We start from the raw sequence: 17,239 nt of genomic DNA, 5'->3' as shown, positions 1-17,239 counted from the left end.
ATAACGTTTTTAATAGATTTTACCACTCCAAACACTCATAATTCATCAAACTACATAAAAGAAAGATTTTCAAAATAGAGACATAGCAAAAGGTCAAAAGCATGTTGAGAACAAGACACAATGTATATTATCCCTGCAGTCCTGTTTTACAAACAGGTATACCAAGTATGTTTTCAAAGTGTATAGAAGATGAGCCTAAATCTGAATTCTTTGGAAAAAAACTACAAAAAGCAGTAGTGGCCCATGTAATATTAAATACAAAAGAATAATAGTAGGCTAGCAATTTGCCCAAGGACTATTTCTATCTTAATTCCATGAAAAGATATGAGGAGATACTACTCAAAGTAATAATTCTTATTTTTATAGCCCTGAAAGATTTGCAAAGTGTTTTTTCCTGTGATAAAGCTCATGCAAAGGCCAAATAGCCCAAATTACAGAAAAGGAAAATGTGGCACAGGGGGATTACACAGCTACTATATGTCAGAGATTGGACTCAAAACTCAAGACAACTGACCTCAGTGTTCTTTCTGGAGTCATAGTATTGACTTTCTTCTTTGAACCCCTTCTCTAAATTTCTGGAGGACTGAGAACAGGGCCAGGCTCCAGATTTTGAGTCATATTCCTGGTCTTGAGTCATTTGGAGCAGAGTAGGAGCTATGAGCTGTCAATGAAGGCCCATGTGTTGTTCAGCCTCCTCCATCTGGTTCCTTACTGACATCCCCCACATCTTTCCACAAAACTCATATTTCTCCTTTTCTGCTTCTTGTTTTCCTTTAAAGTTTGAGGAGGTGTCAAGTCCTTCATCAGAGCCTTCTCTAGAGAGGCAATTTGAGATCTAAGAATTTCAAGTTTGGGTCTTCTCCTTGGAGCTTTCTTTGAAATACTTACTGCTCTCCACCACTGCTATATAAACCAAAAAGAAGTCATTTGAGATAAGACTGTCCTTGGTCAGCAAGGCTTCTAAGCTTCCCAGCTCTGAAGAGGGGAGACCATCTCTGACCTGGATCTTGATCTCAACATGCACAACCCTTCCTGAGCAGCCACCAGTCCTGTTGCTACACTGGAAGAAGCTCCTTGAAATGGAAGTTTTCATTATTCCTTTTGTCTTTTAAAGACCCTACAAACCTTGAAAGCCCTGGAGACATTCTCTGACGACTTGATAATTGTCTGAGCCTTCCTTGTTATATGAGTAGTAGTCTCTCTGTCTCTCTTTAGCTCCATCTCTGTCTCTCTGTCTCTCTGTCTCTCTGTCTCTCTGTCTCTGTCTCTGTCTCTGTCTCTGTCTCTGTCTCTGTCTCTGTCTCTCTCTCTCTTTCTCTCTCTTTCTCTCTCTCTCTCCCCTCCCTCCTCTCTCTTTCCTCCCCCCCCCCCCAGGATTCTGGAAAATGATATTTCTCTTTCCTGACTTCATTTCAACATTTCAATGTCCTTCTTCCATAAATCAGTCTGAACCACCCTTGGCTTTTTACCTCCAAATCTTGTGGGTTATCTGATAGAAAGCACCTTCCCGGAGGGCAGCTAGATGGCACAGCAGATAGAGCACTGGCCTTGGAATCAGGAGGATTGGAGTTCTAATCCAACCTCTGACACCTACTAGCTGTGTGGCTTTGGGAAAGTTATTTAACCCTGATTGCCTCGCATCCAGGGCTATCTCCCTGATAGCCTCTGGACACACATGGCTCTGGAGGAGAAAATGAGACCTGTGACTTAGCATAACACTCAAATTCAATTCATGTGCGTGTCTTGGCATCACTTCCCTGATGTCTTGATGTTCTTCGAGACTGAAGGACCAGGAAGACCTCCTGAAAGCTGCAAAATAAGTGGGCATACAGGGAGGATAAATAGGAAGCTGTAAGGCTAATAGAAGGGAAAGAACCTGTGTTTGATTCTCAGCTTTGACCTTTAAGTGATGAACTCCTTGTGCTTCAGTTTGTTAGTCTAATGAAGGAAGATGACAATATACTTTCTACTAGATACTATTTTATCTAAGCTGCTTCTCATTCAGGAAGTCTTACTGGACAAATAGACACTGTGCTCTAGTCAGATCAGGGTGACAAGCATTAATTAAAAACCAACTACATGTACCAGATGCAAAGAAAGACAAAATCAAACACAAAAAACAACAGTCCCTACTCTCTGGGAGTTCACAGTCTAATAGAAGAAAGAAAACTGATTTAAAGCAACTTGGACAACTCTATAGATTTTAGGAGAAAGGAAAGGAGAAATATGGTCCTAGTAGAAGAACTGGAAAGAGATCTGGATTCAGATAAAGGCTCCACTACTTAACGATAGTTGTATGACTTTAGCCAAATCACTTTAACCTCTCTTGGCCTTAGTTTTCCCACCTCTAAAATGTGGAAGATTGGCTTCTGAGGTTCCTTCTAACTTTGATTTAAAGTAGGAAGGGACCTTGAAAAATCATCAAGAATCCAACCCCCCTCATTTTACAGATGAAGAAAATGGGTCTAAGAGAGATTACGTGACTTGCCTAAAGTCACATAGATTATCATTATCATAGGTTATCACTAAGTTATGTAGGATTCAAATTTTCCTTGATTCCAAGTTCAAGGGGAAATTTCAACACTCTCCACTATGCCCCATCAGTCTTATTATCCCTGATTGCCTGGAACTCACAGCCTTGCCCTTGACAGCTGGGAAGTCATTAATTCGCCTCCCTGACAGGAGGTATTTGGAAGTGATGCAAAACCTGGTAGCCTGTGACTGTGACTTGCTCATTCTCATGATTCTGGTATTGTGGGGGAGGTGACCTGCTAGACCAACTGTCTATTTTCAAAATTGTCTATGTGTATTTTGTGTGGCACTGGGGAAGTTTTGTTTGTTTAACAGGCCTTGGAACATTAAATGCTCATTGATTGACTTGAGGAAACAAACCCCAACTCCAGGTTGTTCCTGATAGGCTAACCTTCAAAATTCCTACCTTGATATCTCTTCCCTTTGACTGAAAACTGGTCCCAGAGATTCCACGCTATTCTTAAGTTCCTGCCCCAGGACTAGCCTTGTCTCTTCTCTGGCAATGGGGCAAGATGGTGACAGGAACAGCGCCAGATTCAGGCTTTATCATTGAACTTCTAGGGTTCTCCTGAGGGATGAAAAAGGGAGAATAATTAGCCCATCTGGCTTGAAGGCAATTACAACAATTAGGCATTGGATCCAATTGCTCAGGAAAGGTTGGGATCCTGAGGGGATGTGTCTCCACGGCTGTGAAACTATTAACTCAGTCAGAGAAAGGGCAGACCCCTGGGAGCAGGGTCTTGGCTCAAGGGCCAGCATCATCTCATGGTCTATCATGAAAAGAAAGTTGGCAAAGCCACTAACTTGATTTCCCTTTGCATGACTATCTTCAAGGCTACTGATTGGTTTATTTTAAGTAATACAAGCAGTGTGCCAATCCTCTTCCTTGTGGCTTTTAGGGCAGTGACTATTAGGGCTTTGAATATCCATAAACACATTTGAATCTCAAGCTTTATGTTTTAGAGAAGGGATTCAGACATTACTCTTCTGCTGTTACTTTCATATTTTAGACTTAGTTTTCACTCTGATCATGACTGGAAACACAGTTCTGAGTCATCATTGTTTTGTTATTCCCTAATAGTAGCCTTTATGCAACTATTGGATGTCTGGTCTTGTTATATTATTAATGTGGGAGATGTTTGGTGTTCATCCAGTCTCCCTCATCCCCTTCTCATGTTTCAGCTCACCACTTCTCCCTGTGTTTCCCCTAATCCCCTTCCCCCATTCTCTTTCCCCAGTCTCACAACTTCCCTCTCCCTTGTCCTCTACAGGTTCAGTCCCTATGAGTGGTACGATGCTCATCCCTGTAACCCTGGCTCAGACATCGTGGAAAACAACTTCACTTTACTCAACAGCTTCTGGTTTGGGATGGGCTCCTTGATGCAGCAAGGTAGGACCTTCCCATCCTGCTTTCACCTTCCCTTCTATCATGGCCTCATGCTCTGGTCCTGTCTCTAATTCCTGTAGGTTAGGGCTGGGTTTACCAATCTCAGTCAAAGGATCAGACTGACCTAGACAATAAAACGAGTCCCTGTCCTCCATAGAAAGGGAATCCAGACTGGGAAAAGAGCTTGAACTAGGTGATCCTTGAATTGCCTTCCAGTCCTGGGATTCTGTAGTCCCCTTTAGATCCTTCTTGGTCATTATATCAACTCTGTTCCAGTCCTAGGGCAAGGGATAGAATAAGCAGACTTTGTTCATGAAATGTTGTAAGTTTAAGGAGGACCTTTAAGAAGGGTCACGGAGGGGCAGCTAGGTGGTGCAATGGATAGAGCACCGGCCCTGGAGTCAGGAGTACCTGAGTTCAAAACTGACCTCAGACATTTAATAATTACCTAGCTGTGTGGCCTTGAGCAAGTCACTTAACCCATTTGACTTGCAAAAAAACAAACTTTTAAAAAAAAAAGGGTCACAGGGTAGGTTAGAGACCCATTGTAGAAATGCAGCCTAGAATGGAATTAATTTATGTCATCACCATTGTCATCATTGAGATCACTAGCATCTTCACCATTACCATCATATTACAGATGAGGAAATTGAGGCAGACAGAGATTTAATGACTTGTCTAGCATCATACATATGAAGTTGCATATGAATTTGGGACTTTGTGATTCTTGGACCAGCACTTTATCCACTATGCCATCTTAATGCCCAGCTTTTTTGCCTAGGAACACTTTAATTCAGGATTCCTTTCAAATGTGGGTACCACCAAAGATACTTCTAAAAGTCTGATTTTATGATTTTATGAAAAAAGAACCCATAGAATTACAGGCAGTGGGTAGAACTGAGACCTGGGTAGAACTGAGAGACCCACATAGAACTACTTCCCTGGGAGACCATCCAGAGTATGGAAGCTATCTTTCCATATGAAGCCCTCCCTGTGGAGGGGCTCTACTGGTCATCAAATGTTTATTGAGGTCTTCTTGTGTCTGTGACTTTAGAACAGCCACAGAATAAAGACTACTTTTTACCCCTTTTTTACCACCTACTCCCCTGCTTTGCCTCTCTCTTGGTCCAGAGATCTGCCCTCAGCTTAGCCTCAATTCATTAGGAGACACATTCAAAATAGCAGATGAGCTTAAACTCACTGAGGCAAGACAGGATCAGACCTTGAGAAAGAGGCCTGGCAATTGCTTGGTTGCTGATTCCCTCCCCCTCCCCTTCTTGTTATCTCTTTTTCCTCTCTCTCTCTCTCTCTCTCTCTCTCTCTCTCTCTCTCTCTCTCTCTCTCTCTCTCTCTCTCTCTCTCTCCCCCTCCCATTTTCTTGATTAGTGAAGACTGTCTATTAGGAGCTCTTGCTAGGATTATGTAGGAATACCATTTCTCTGCTACTGCTCCCAATTAAATAAAGTTCTTGTCCAAGGGCCTTTAATCACTTCTCTCTCTAAGGCTTCAAGCCTCTCCCTCCCTCCTTCCTCCAAAGGTCCTTGTTGCCAAAGGCTAGGGATAGGGAGGAGGGAGGGAGACTGGGCCTTCCCCAGGGGAGCTGTCAGAAGTAGGTTTCTACAGAGAACTGGAAGAGTGAGAGGCTATCTTATAACTCTTTTTCAGGGACGAAGCCTCTGAGAAGGTCCCCAAGGCACCTACACTTGATGGGGGCCACCCTGCATAGACCAGGCTCCAGATCATGTGCAATATCCCACCCCCAAGAGTTGCTTCTAATAGGTCAAGTCGCTTATGGCTCAAAGCATAAAGAAATCTTATGGCTCAGGCACAAAAAAACCTCACTAAGGGAAAAAGAAGTAAAATAGTTGTCTTGAGAGGCTTCAAAAGAGACTCTTGGTGATCTTCAGGATGTGTTGTTGGGATGAAGAGTAGGCTCCTGTCTCTCTCCATACCTTACCTGTGTCTCATGCATAAGCATATCACACCATCCTGCACAGAGACAACTGCTCAGAAAGACAAGGTCAGATGGCAATCAACCCTCACTTAGTCAAGTGTGGCTTCTGCATGAAGCCATCTACATGCGAAAATGTGACTGAAATACACATAGGCATAGAATAGAAGAGCTAAAGAGGAGAGAAAAGGACCTCAAACTCAAATTGCACTTGAATAGCAATGCCTTGTGTAATGTTCCTGAAAAAAAGTGACCCCCCAGCTTCATCCATGGGAGGCCCCATAAAGGATATACCCTCTTCTACCCCTAGACAGCCTTCATTTCTGACATCTGTGTTGGAGTGTCCTTTATATTAAGCTGAAAGCTACATCCCTACAACTAGACCCACCTACCAAACCCATTGTTCCTGGTTCTACCCTCTAGAACCAAGGAAAACCCAAGTAATCCCTCTTACAATAGACTGTACCTTTTCAAGTATTGCAAAGACCTGCAGTTTCCTTTCTCTAAGTATCCCCAGTTTCTTCAACATAATTTCTAAAGGTTTCTAGTTCCCTTTCCTTTCTTGTCACCCACCTCTGGGTATGCATGATGTTCTTTCTAAAAGATAATGCCCAGTATCAAAGTCAGCCTCCCTGCCCTTGCTCCAGCCCCATCACTGACTTTTAACACAAGCTCAACCTCCCTTAGGAAGGTTTCTCCCATTTTGGGGGGGTTCCCTGATCACTAACAGAAGGGACTTGAACTAAAATCCCATATGAGATCACAAGGATTAGGATACAACTGAATATCCAAACAACATATATGTCATTGTTTACATTCTCACATTGAAATGTGAGATCCCACGGTTTCTGATCTTTTTATTATTGTATCTCCAACTCTTAACACAAAGAAACTTAATAAATACTTATTGGTTGACTGGCTAGAGGTAAAGTCATGAAGACCTGGGTCATGAATTTTGCCTTAGGCACATAACTGTGTGACTCTAAGAAAATTACTTAATACAATTGCTGTTTCTTCCCAGTACAATGAGGGTTATTGGACTTAATGAACTCTAAGGTCTCTGCCAACTCTGGATTGATAATTCTATGATCCCACAAATTTGGCATTATTGACAGTTTCAGATTATCAGCTCAATTGCCTCTATCCAGTTGCATGGACAGGAAGAGTTGACAGTAGCTTAGAATTCAGAAATTGCTCTTCCTGTTCTATGTCCCCCTTCCAAAGCTCTGAGGTGATCAGACACAGAAATTAAATGGATCTTAGCTTTAGAATCAACAGGGTCTTCAGAGGTTGCCTTTTCCAAACCCTTCAATAAGAGAAACTGAAGTCAAAGAGGTTTAAATAAAGTAACATTAGTTATAAGAAGCAACCAGAATGGAACCAAAGTCTTGTAATGTTGAATCCATTGTCAAATAATACTGTTTCATTAAAACCTTTCTACTAGAAAAGAGAGAAAAACATAAACACACTAAAGATAATGATAGCATCCATCTCTGTAGCACAATTAGGACTCAGTCTCCTCATTTGTAAAAATGAAGGAGGTAGACTAGTTAGGCTTTATGGTCCCCCCAACTCTAAATCTATGAGTCTATGATCCTCAAAGGTTTACAGAGTGCTTTCCCTCCCAAGGTAGACTGTGCAAGTATTATTTTCACCATTTTACAGAAGCATAAACTGAGTCCCAAAGAGGATTATAGTAATAGTGGTAGTTGTTGTAATCTTCATCATCTTTATCATCATTTCTTTCCAGTTAAGACAGTACCTACAAAGATGTCACCATTTATCCAACAAAATATAGACTTACAGTATCTCAATGATTCAAAATTTTATCAGTTTATTGTATAATAGCATTCAAAAAGCATTTGATAAGCATCTACTGTGTACAAAGTCTCATGCAAGGTGCCCAATACCTCCACTTCTTTATAGATATCTTTTAGAATGGATAGAGCTGAAACAAGTCATCCCTGGATGGCCACTCCTTCTGTGATGAATCCCAAATCTGTTTACAGACCTCCCAGTCTACCACAGAGCCCAAATTCAGACTCTCTCCAGCTTGAAAGAATCTGACAAAGCTTGCATTTTATGGCTAGCATGTTTTATTGTGGTGAAGAATAGGTTCCTAGCTCTCTCCATTCCTGATCTCTGTATCATGCCTAAGCATGCCCATGCTATCCAATCGACCAATCAATCAACAATAATGTATTCAACACTTACTAGGTATGTGCTAGAGATAACAAAAACATAGGCAAAATAGCTCCTGTCTTCAAAGGGTTTACATTCTAATAGAGGGTGCAATATCACTATATATAGACATATATGACTAGAGATAACCATGGAAGGGAAGGCACACAAGGAGAACTAGAAAAAGCTTCTTTTTAGGTTTTTTTTGTAAGGCAAATGGGGTTAAGTGGCTTGCTCAAGGCCACAAAGCTAGGTAATTATTGAGTGTCTGAGACCGGATTTGAACCCAGGTACTCCTTACTCCAAGGCTGGTGCTTTATCCACTATGCCACCTAGACACCCCTAGAAAAATCTTCTAAAAGAAGTTTATATCTGACACAAATCTTAAAGGAAAGAAACTAAGGATTCCAAGAGGTGGATAATAAGAAGGTAGTACTTTTCCCAAGGAAGACACAGGAAATCAAATTCCGGGTAAGAACTAGGGAAGAAAGGCAGTTTGGCTGATTGATGAATATAAAAGGGAGTATAATTAGGCAAGAAAGGTAGGATATAGCCAATATTGTAAAGAGATTTAAATGTCAAAAAGGGGAGTTCATTTGGAATTCTAGGGGTAATAGGGGACCCCTGGAATTTATGGGTTGGGGGAGAGTGGACATGGTAAGAGCTATGATTTAAGAAAAAATTATTTTGGCACTTGATGAAGGGAAAGAAAAGGGGAAACGAAGAGAGGGGAAAGGGAAAGGGAGAAGACTGGAAAGGGAAACACTTGAAGTAAGGAGAATATATAGGTTACTCCTTCAAATAGGAGGTGAGGCTTGTTATGAGCCTATGGTGATGATTGTGTGGGTGAAGGAGAAGGGAACATATATGAGAGATGTTTAGGAGGAAAAAATAACAAGGTTTGGCAACTGATGATATTGCCAAAGCAACAGAGAGGTTGAACTCAGGGAGATCTGAGTTCAAATTTGACCTCATATATTTAGCTGAGTAACCCTGAAAAAGTCATTTAACTCTTCCTGCCTACTCTCTTCAACTATATAAAATGGGGATTATATTATCACCTATCTCACATGGTTGTGGGAATTAAATAAAATATTATTTGTAAATCATTTAACAGTATCTGGTAAATAGTAAGACCTTAATAAGGGCTCATTCCCTATCCTCTACCTTCATCAGTTATGTAATCCTGGGTAATTCATTTAATGTTTACCTATCTCAATTTCTTCAAACTATAGAAAAGTGGATAATTATAGAACTTCTTTCCTGGGACTATTGCGAGGTCAAATGAGATATTTGGAAATTATTGTAACACCCTGAAAGTGTCATATGAAAACTAGCACTTTATTATTGTTGTTATTATTATTATTATTATTATTATCATTATTATTATTATCTAAAATGAGGAGCTAAGGATGACACTTAGGTTGTGACCCTGGGTACCTGCAAGACTGGTGATGTCCTTGACAGAAATGGGAAGTATCAGAACCCCTTGAAGCATAACTTGCTTGTGCCCAGTGGAGACAGAATAACAATGAAGAAGAATCACTCACATTTCTATAGCTTCCAATACTTTCTAGGGATTGAGTACTTCAGACCACTGGAGTATTTCCAATCTACCAAGGACTTTTTCTCACAACAGGCCTGAAGCTATTAATGCTAGTAGCAAAATTCTCTTTTGACAGTTAAGCTATTGATACTGTCTATATTTTTATACCACCCGATTTTATACCACCACTTCTCCTTGCTCTACTCCTTTAGACTGTTAGCTACTTGTGAGTAGGCATTGTTTATCTCTTTAGACTTGTATCCTTTGTGTCTAGGGTTATGTCTGGCACCTAGTAATTGTTTAATAGAGCATTTATCGATGAATTGGTGATTCCATAGTGGATAGAGCTTCAGATCTGGAGTCAGGATGGTCTGAGTTCAAATTTGATTTCGGAGGCTTACTAGTTGTGTGACCCAGGGCAAGTCACTTAATCCTGGTTACCTCCATTTCCTCATCTGTAAAAGGAGCTGGAGTAGAAAATGGCAAACCACTCCAATATCTTTTCCAAGAAAACCCCATCTCTGATCACAAAGAATTAGACACTACTGAAAAAAACTGAACTGTACTAAATCCTGGGAATACAAAGAAAGAGGGATGTGTTGAGAAGAGAGAGAGAGAGAAGGGAGAGAGAAAAGGCAGAAAGAGGGAAGAAAAAAGAGAAAGACAGAAACAGAGACAGGAAATTTGTTCAGAGATGGGAGAAATCACACTGCCAGTAAGCTGCAGAGCTGAGATACAACCCAGATCTTTAGATCCCAAGTTTGATGCTTGCTCCAAGTGTTAACCTGGCAAGGATATTTAGGAATTTAGGAAGGTAGGGGAAAATTATGTAAGCCCAGCTCAGGTAGACCTGCAATAAATGCTGAAAGAAAACTCTTCCATTCTTTTCTCCAAGTATTCTTAAATGTTCTGAGACATGGGCCTTTTTCGCAGTCTGATATCCATGTACCCCTTTTCAGAATAATGGTTTTTAAATACATACATATATATATATATATATATATATATGTATGTGTGTGTGTGTGTGTGTATGTATGTATGTATATTTAAATCCAGTTATGTAGAGTTTTGATTTTCCCTCCAGGTTCACAGATTCCCCCAGTAATCTACCCACAAAGTACAGAGGTCTGTGGACCCCAATTAAGAACCACTACTTTGGTTCAAGGACCAATTATCAACATTTTCAGAGATATCTTAGCCAGTCTTTTTAACCTCCCTTCAGTGGAATGCAAAATGCTTGGAAATCCCTCTGAAATGAATGTCTCCTTAGGGAGAGGAGGAGTGGAGCACCTTGTTATTTCCCCTCTCTTAATAGATGCCTGAGAGCCTTGCATACCACTTCATCCATCCATCATCCCTATTCAATGACAGTTGTTAGAGACCTTGTCCCCCCTGGACGTTGGTAATGGTTCTTTCTCTCCCCCCTCTCTTGCTGCTCTCACTCTTCAAAGCTCTGTCCCCTGATATCTTTCCCCCCTTATTCCCTAATGTATTCATTCCCCTTCACCCATTTTGATTAGGAGAAAGAAAAAAATAGTTGTGTATTTGAAAAACTCTCCCTCGAGTGATTTCTTTGAGAAAAAAAAAAAGAAAACAGCCATTTCATATCAAAGTAAAAGCTTTTAAAATTGTGGGACCAAATATTTTGCGAAGTTCAGGAGTCACCCTTTATTTAAATCTCTTGAAAGCAGCCTAGTTAATTATTTTGGTTTGAAGGTTTCCTCCAAATTATGCCCCACACCCAAGGTCAGAGATAAAGAGTGGCAAAAATGCATCTCCCAAAATGTTTATTTTCGCCTCATACTTCATAGCAGCCTTATATTTCTACAGGCCTTTTATGTCCAAAGCATCTTCCTATAGATTCTCTCATCTTTTCTTCATACTTTCCATATGAAACAGAGCCAAAAGAGGAATGACTCTCCCTTATTTTATAGGTAAAGAAACTGATGTCCAGAGAGGGGAAGTAACTAGCCCAAGGTCACACAGCAAGGAGAAAACAAAACCAACAGAAGAATTCAGAAGTCTGAACTTTCTAGCCAAAATTTTTTTATTCCTTTGTGAAATTAAACCACTTAGGTGTCATAATGGACAGAGAAATGAACTTGAATTTGATTCCTGATTCAGATATTTACTAGCTCTGTGACCTTGTCCAAATCACTTAACTCTCAGTCTCCAGCTTTCTCATCTGTAAAATGATAATGGTAACACTTAGCCCCTAGTGTTGTTGTGAGGAATAAATGAGATAAAAAGGGTGTCCCAAAAGTCATACCACAGTTGGGAGTTTATAAACTTAAAACTACATGAAGATTTTAAAACATTGAGAGAAATTATTATTAAATAATATTGTAGAGATCCAGGTTTTTTTTTTCCTCTCCCTATCTTCTCATTCTCTTCTGGGTCAAGTCTAAATCTAAAGGACATTGCTGAAGATGAAATTGAATCAACTTTCTCCTCAATCTTGTTTAGATTTCACCCAATTAGGGAAACCCATTGTATTCTACCCAGGCTTGGAGGGGAGATCCTTTGTCTAGATTGCTTGAAGCCGAGGGTGGTCTAGGAGGGAAAATAGTCAAAGACATAATCCCCCCAACCTCTCATTAAAATAGATCCATCTCTCAATGTCATATTCATTCTCTCATTGCTTTTTAACCAATCAGAATACATTGTCACCCTCAGGAATACCCAGTCTTCCAAAGGCATATTAGCTTTGAGTAGGTCCCATGGGTCTTTGGCATTCAAAAGTGTCACCAATTCCTTTTATTAATTATTGACTAGCATAATTAATAAAATGATTAATTACCCAGAATTATATCTCTCAAACTTTTGATATATCACAATATATATGTAAACATATATACATGTTTGACATAAAGCAAACCTTAAAGCACTATATAATAATCAATAAACAATAAACTTTATTAAGCACCTATTATATTTCAAGCACTATACCAGATGCTAAGAATACCAAGACAAAACCAAAAGAACCCTTTCCTTCAATGATGGGAGGGACAGAGAAAGACAAATATGTACATGAATAAATATATTCAGAACATTCAAAAAATTATATCAAGTTGTTTGGGGGTGCAGACACCAGAATTTGAGGAGTGAGGGTTAGGGACACAAAAAAGTGCAAAAACTGGTGTTTGTGCTAGGTCTTGAAGGAAGCAAAAGGATATAAGAGGTGGAGATGAGAAAGAAGGTCATTCTAAGCTTGATGGTAGGTTAAGGGTGGAGGGAGAGAAAAGTCAAAGCAAAGTTGCAAAGATGGAGATGACCTGTTAGGTATAGCAACAGAGAAAAAGCCAAATTGGCTGGGCCATAGAATACATATGAAGGAGAGTAATGCAACTGGAAAGTTATAGCAAGGTTGAAGTCAAGTTGTGAATGGTTGAAAATTCAGAGTTTGTATTTTATCTCACAAGCAATAGGGAACCATTGAAGTTTTTGGAGAAAGCAATGATGCGCATTTAACAAAGATTGCTTTGGCTATTGTGTAGATTATAGAAGGTGTGAATTGGAGAAGGGAAACAAGAAACAGAGAAACCAATTAGGCTGTTGCAATAGTATAGGCAAGAGGTAGTAGCAAAGAAGTGAACTGAAGGAGTAGCAATAGTCAGAAAGGGCTGGATGCAATGAACATTGCGGAAATACAATTAAGATTTATGGTAGAGTGGATAAAGTTCTGGGTCTAAAGTCAGGAAGAATTATCTTCCCGAGTTCACATTTGGCCTTAGACTGTGCCCTGGACAAGTCACTCAGCCCTGTCTGCCTCAGTTGTTCATCTGTAAAATGAGCTGGAGAAGGAAATGACAAACCACTCCAGTATCTCTGCCAAGAAAACTAAATGGAATCACAAAGAGTCACACAGTACTGAAACAAATGAACAATATTTTAATCTCAATTAAATGGATTCAAGAAACCTGGATCCTAATTGTGACTCTAGCAGGGCAAAACCTTCCCCTTTTCTGGCCTCCCCTGTAAAAGGAAGGAATTGAATTGTCTGATCTCTAAGACCCTCCTATCTCTGATGGTTTATGGGTTCAGATATTGTAACATTCTCCTTTTCCTTCTTTCCTCTCAGGGTCCGAATTGATGCCCAAAGCCCTGTCCACTAGAATCATTGGTGGCATCTGGTGGTTCTTCACATTGATCATCATCTCTTCATACACAGCCAATCTGGCAGCCTTCCTGACAGTAGAACGGATGGAATCTCCCATTGACTCAGCAGATGATCTGGCCAAGCAGACCAAGATTGAGTATGGGGCAGTCAAGGATGGGGCCACCATGACCTTCTTCAAGGTGAGCTCTCCCAGAGCATCTTCCTCCTGGTAGAATCTGAAAAGGGTGATCCAGGATCTATCCCCCAAGGACCCCATACCAAGGAGCATTTCCTCAGATGACTTCATCCAAACAGACTCATTGAAATACCTAATCATTTAGATTAACTTCAGGAGACTTAGGATAGTCTTAAGAAGATGTCAATCATTATTGCATTAGATTAACAGCTCCTCAAGGGCAGGCACTTTTGTCTTTGTACCCCTTGTGCCTGGCACTACTGACCTGGTTCATGGTCCTTAATTCATGCTTGTTGAATTGAATACAATTTAGATAATAATCAGAGCTTGCCTTTTGATTGTCATTTAAAGTTTGCAGGGCACTTTTCTTTATGAGGTGGCATAACTATCCCTGCTTCACAGAACAGAAAATGAAGCCCAAAGAGGGTAATATATTTGCCCAACATCACCCAGCTGGAAAGTATAGAGTAGAACCAAGATCTTTTAAGTCCAAGTTTAGCAATATATCCTTAAGAGTATAGAAATAGAATGGGCCTTTAAAAATAATCTTGCCCAGCCTGCTCCCCATTCAGATGGAAGCACAGACCCAGAGTGTTCAAGTTGAAATGCTGGGAGCAGTTAGCTCAGCATGGATGGTAACGGCAGCCAGGGAGAAAATAGAGATAGGGTTGATTTGGGAGCTATGCCACCAAATCCAAATCTACCTAGTGACTGAAGGAATAGCTCCTTCCTCAAATCACATAAAGATATAACTGCTTTTGAAACTTCCAGGAATCTCTCCTAACCTACCAGCCATTGATTATCTCCCATTTCTCTTGTCTCTAGCTTATTTTTACCTAGTTATTTTCATGTTGCCTCCCTCATGTTGAACTCCCTGGGAGCAAGAACTGACTTTTGTATTTTGTCTCTCTGGTACTTATCACAGCACTGTCACCTAGTAGGTGCTTTGTAGCTATTGGTTGACTGTCTGACCTCCTTCCAGACCACATCAGCTATTCTGGCAGGGTGAAATCTAATGAGAGCAAGGCCCTGCACTGGGCCATGGACTGAGACAAAACCTTGACAAATTCTTGGGGCCTGGAACTCTTTCATATTTAACAGCCAGCATCGTGCCTCCAGACTTTGTATCAGCTTGGTCCTACCGCACTACCTGTGTGACATCAGATAAGTCACAAGGAGGTATCTCTGGATCTCCTTTTCCTTGTTTGACAAAGGATGGAGTTGGAACAGATAACCTCTTGAGATGCCTTCTGGTTCTAAATTTAGCTCCTACATACCTCTTGGTGCCTCAGTTTCCTCATCTGTTAAAGGACAATAATAATCATTAATAAATTACATTAATATTTACAAAGTACCTACAAAAATAGTATCTCATTTGATCCTCCCAACAACCCTAGGAGGGAGGAACTATTATTATCCCCATTTTAGAGATGAGGGAACTGAGGCAGAAAGTAGCAACTTGCTTAGGATTGCATCACTAGTAAGTGTCCAAGGCAGGATTTGAGCACAGATCTTTCTGATTCCAAAGTCAGCTTCTATCCTCTACTCCATCTAGCAGCCTCTGATGTAGAAAGAGCTTTGGAACTCTAACAGACTATCTACAGCTTAGCAATCATTCAATTAATTAAGCATCTATTATGTTGGAGGCACGATGCTGGCTGTTAAATATGAAAGAGTTCCAGGCCCCAAGAATTTGTCAAGGTTTTGTCTCAGTCCATGGCCCAGTGCAGGGCCTTGCTCTCATTAGATGTATTTTCTCTGTTCTGGTACCCTTCTTCCCTTCCCCCTGAAGCCTTCCTTTCCCTCAGCTCATCTCAGCTCAGCTCAGCTCAGCTCCTTCCAAGAAATGCTTCTGCAGACAGTCAGCAGCTGATGAGCTACAAATGGGGCTTGAATGAGAAAGAAGGGAAAGGGCTGAGACAGAGCCTGGGGGGCGGGGGGGCGGGGGAGGCTTTGGAGGATTTGGTGCTGCTGTTCTAAGAAGAAGAGGGAAAAAAGGAAGAGGGAAATAGCTTTGTCCTCCTCCTTCTCGTTGACTTGATTCTAGCCCTCCCTCCAGAAGTGCCCTTACTGAGCATTACAGATTGGCAGGAAGTTAAAGGCTCTGGGCTTTGCCTTGGGCCTAGGAAAAGCTGAGAGGGGAGGGGGTGGGGGAAGGCTTGTGGGTGTGAATATTCTGGGCTACATCAGGTTCTTTGACTGTGTTAGAGCCTTGGCTCATACATTAAGCATGAGCCCTATTTCCAAGCAAAGTTTCCCCCATCAAAGGGAAGGGGCCCCAGCAAGCCCTATCCAGAGTCATCGACCACCACCAATGATTGGATCTCTTCTCTTCCCTCCCCACTGAGAAGGCTCACGTTGGCTTCCAGGCTCCAGCTCCCCACAGAGATGCTGTCCTCATGCTGAGCAGCTGCCTCTCCCCTCAATGCCACCTCACCCCAGCCAAACACATACATACTCATCTTTTCCCTGCATAGAGAAAAGGAAAAAAAGAAAGGAGGGAGGGAAGGAGAGAGAGAGAGAGAGAGAGAGAGAGAGAGAGAGAGAGAGAGAGAAGTGAAAAGGAAAGGAAGGAGGGGAGAGATGAAAGCAGGAAAGGAGATGGAGGGAGAGAGGAAGGGAGGGAAGGAGACAGGGAAATAGATGGAATGGTGAAGAGGAAGAAAGGGGTGAAGAGAAAAGGAAGAAGGGAGGGGAGAAGAAGGGAACAGGAGAGAAAAAGAAACAGAGGATGGGAAGTAGAAGAGAATGTAGAGGAGCAAGAAATAGAGAAGGGAGAAGAATGGAGATAGTGGTAGGAGAGGAAAAGGAAGAGAGATAGAGAGAAGAAGGAAGAAAGAGGAACAAAAACTAGGAATAGGAGAAATGGAGGGAGTAACAAGATAGAGTAAGAAAAGAGCAGAAGAAGAGGGAAAGAGGAAGAAAAAGGAAAAATGATAGAGAAAAGGTAGGAATGAAGAGAAATAAAGGGAAATGAAGAGAAAGGGGGAAAGAGAAGGAATAGAAGGTAGGAAAAGAGATAATGGGAAAAAGCATAAAGGGAAAGGAAGAAAGGAAGAAAGGAGGAAAAGAGGGAGGAAAAGGGGGAAGAAAGAGAGAGGAAAGAGGGGAAGAGAAAGATCATTAAGCAAGCTACCTTCCATAAGGTGAATAAAAAAGAGATCCCATATTATCCCCTGGGGAACCCTTTCCAGTTTTTATCCCCAGTTGGTCAAGAAATTGTTCTCTATATCTCACCACCATTGTTCACACTTTAATCCAAGCAAAATTTTTCTGCCAGACTCTTTTATTTCCTTTGTCAACAGTAGGGCAAATAAGTTGTGCAGGGAAAGTGAAGAATGTATGTA

At 41.0% G+C, this 17,239-nt stretch overlaps 1 protein-coding gene across 1 annotated transcript in view; it reads left to right on the top strand.

Moving 5' to 3' along the window:
- The window catches only part of GRIK3 (glutamate ionotropic receptor kainate type subunit 3), a 309,202-nt gene that overhangs the window by 272,392 nt on the left and 19,571 nt on the right, over positions 1-17,239 (top strand). The window contains exons 13-14 of the mRNA XM_074216447.1: positions 3,804-3,922; positions 13,679-13,896. Coding sequence (XP_074072548.1) covers positions 3,804-3,922; positions 13,679-13,896 — 337 coding nt within the window. The remainder of the gene's footprint in view (positions 1-3,803; positions 3,923-13,678; positions 13,897-17,239) is intronic.

This window comes from Macrotis lagotis, chromosome 1 (assembly GCF_037893015.1).
Source record: "Macrotis lagotis isolate mMagLag1 chromosome 1, bilby.v1.9.chrom.fasta, whole genome shotgun sequence".
Classification (NCBI taxonomy): domain Eukaryota; kingdom Metazoa; phylum Chordata; class Mammalia; order Peramelemorphia; family Peramelidae; genus Macrotis; species Macrotis lagotis.
Note: the sequence above shows the minus strand (reverse complement) of the source record. Positions and strands in the feature narration are given on the sequence as shown.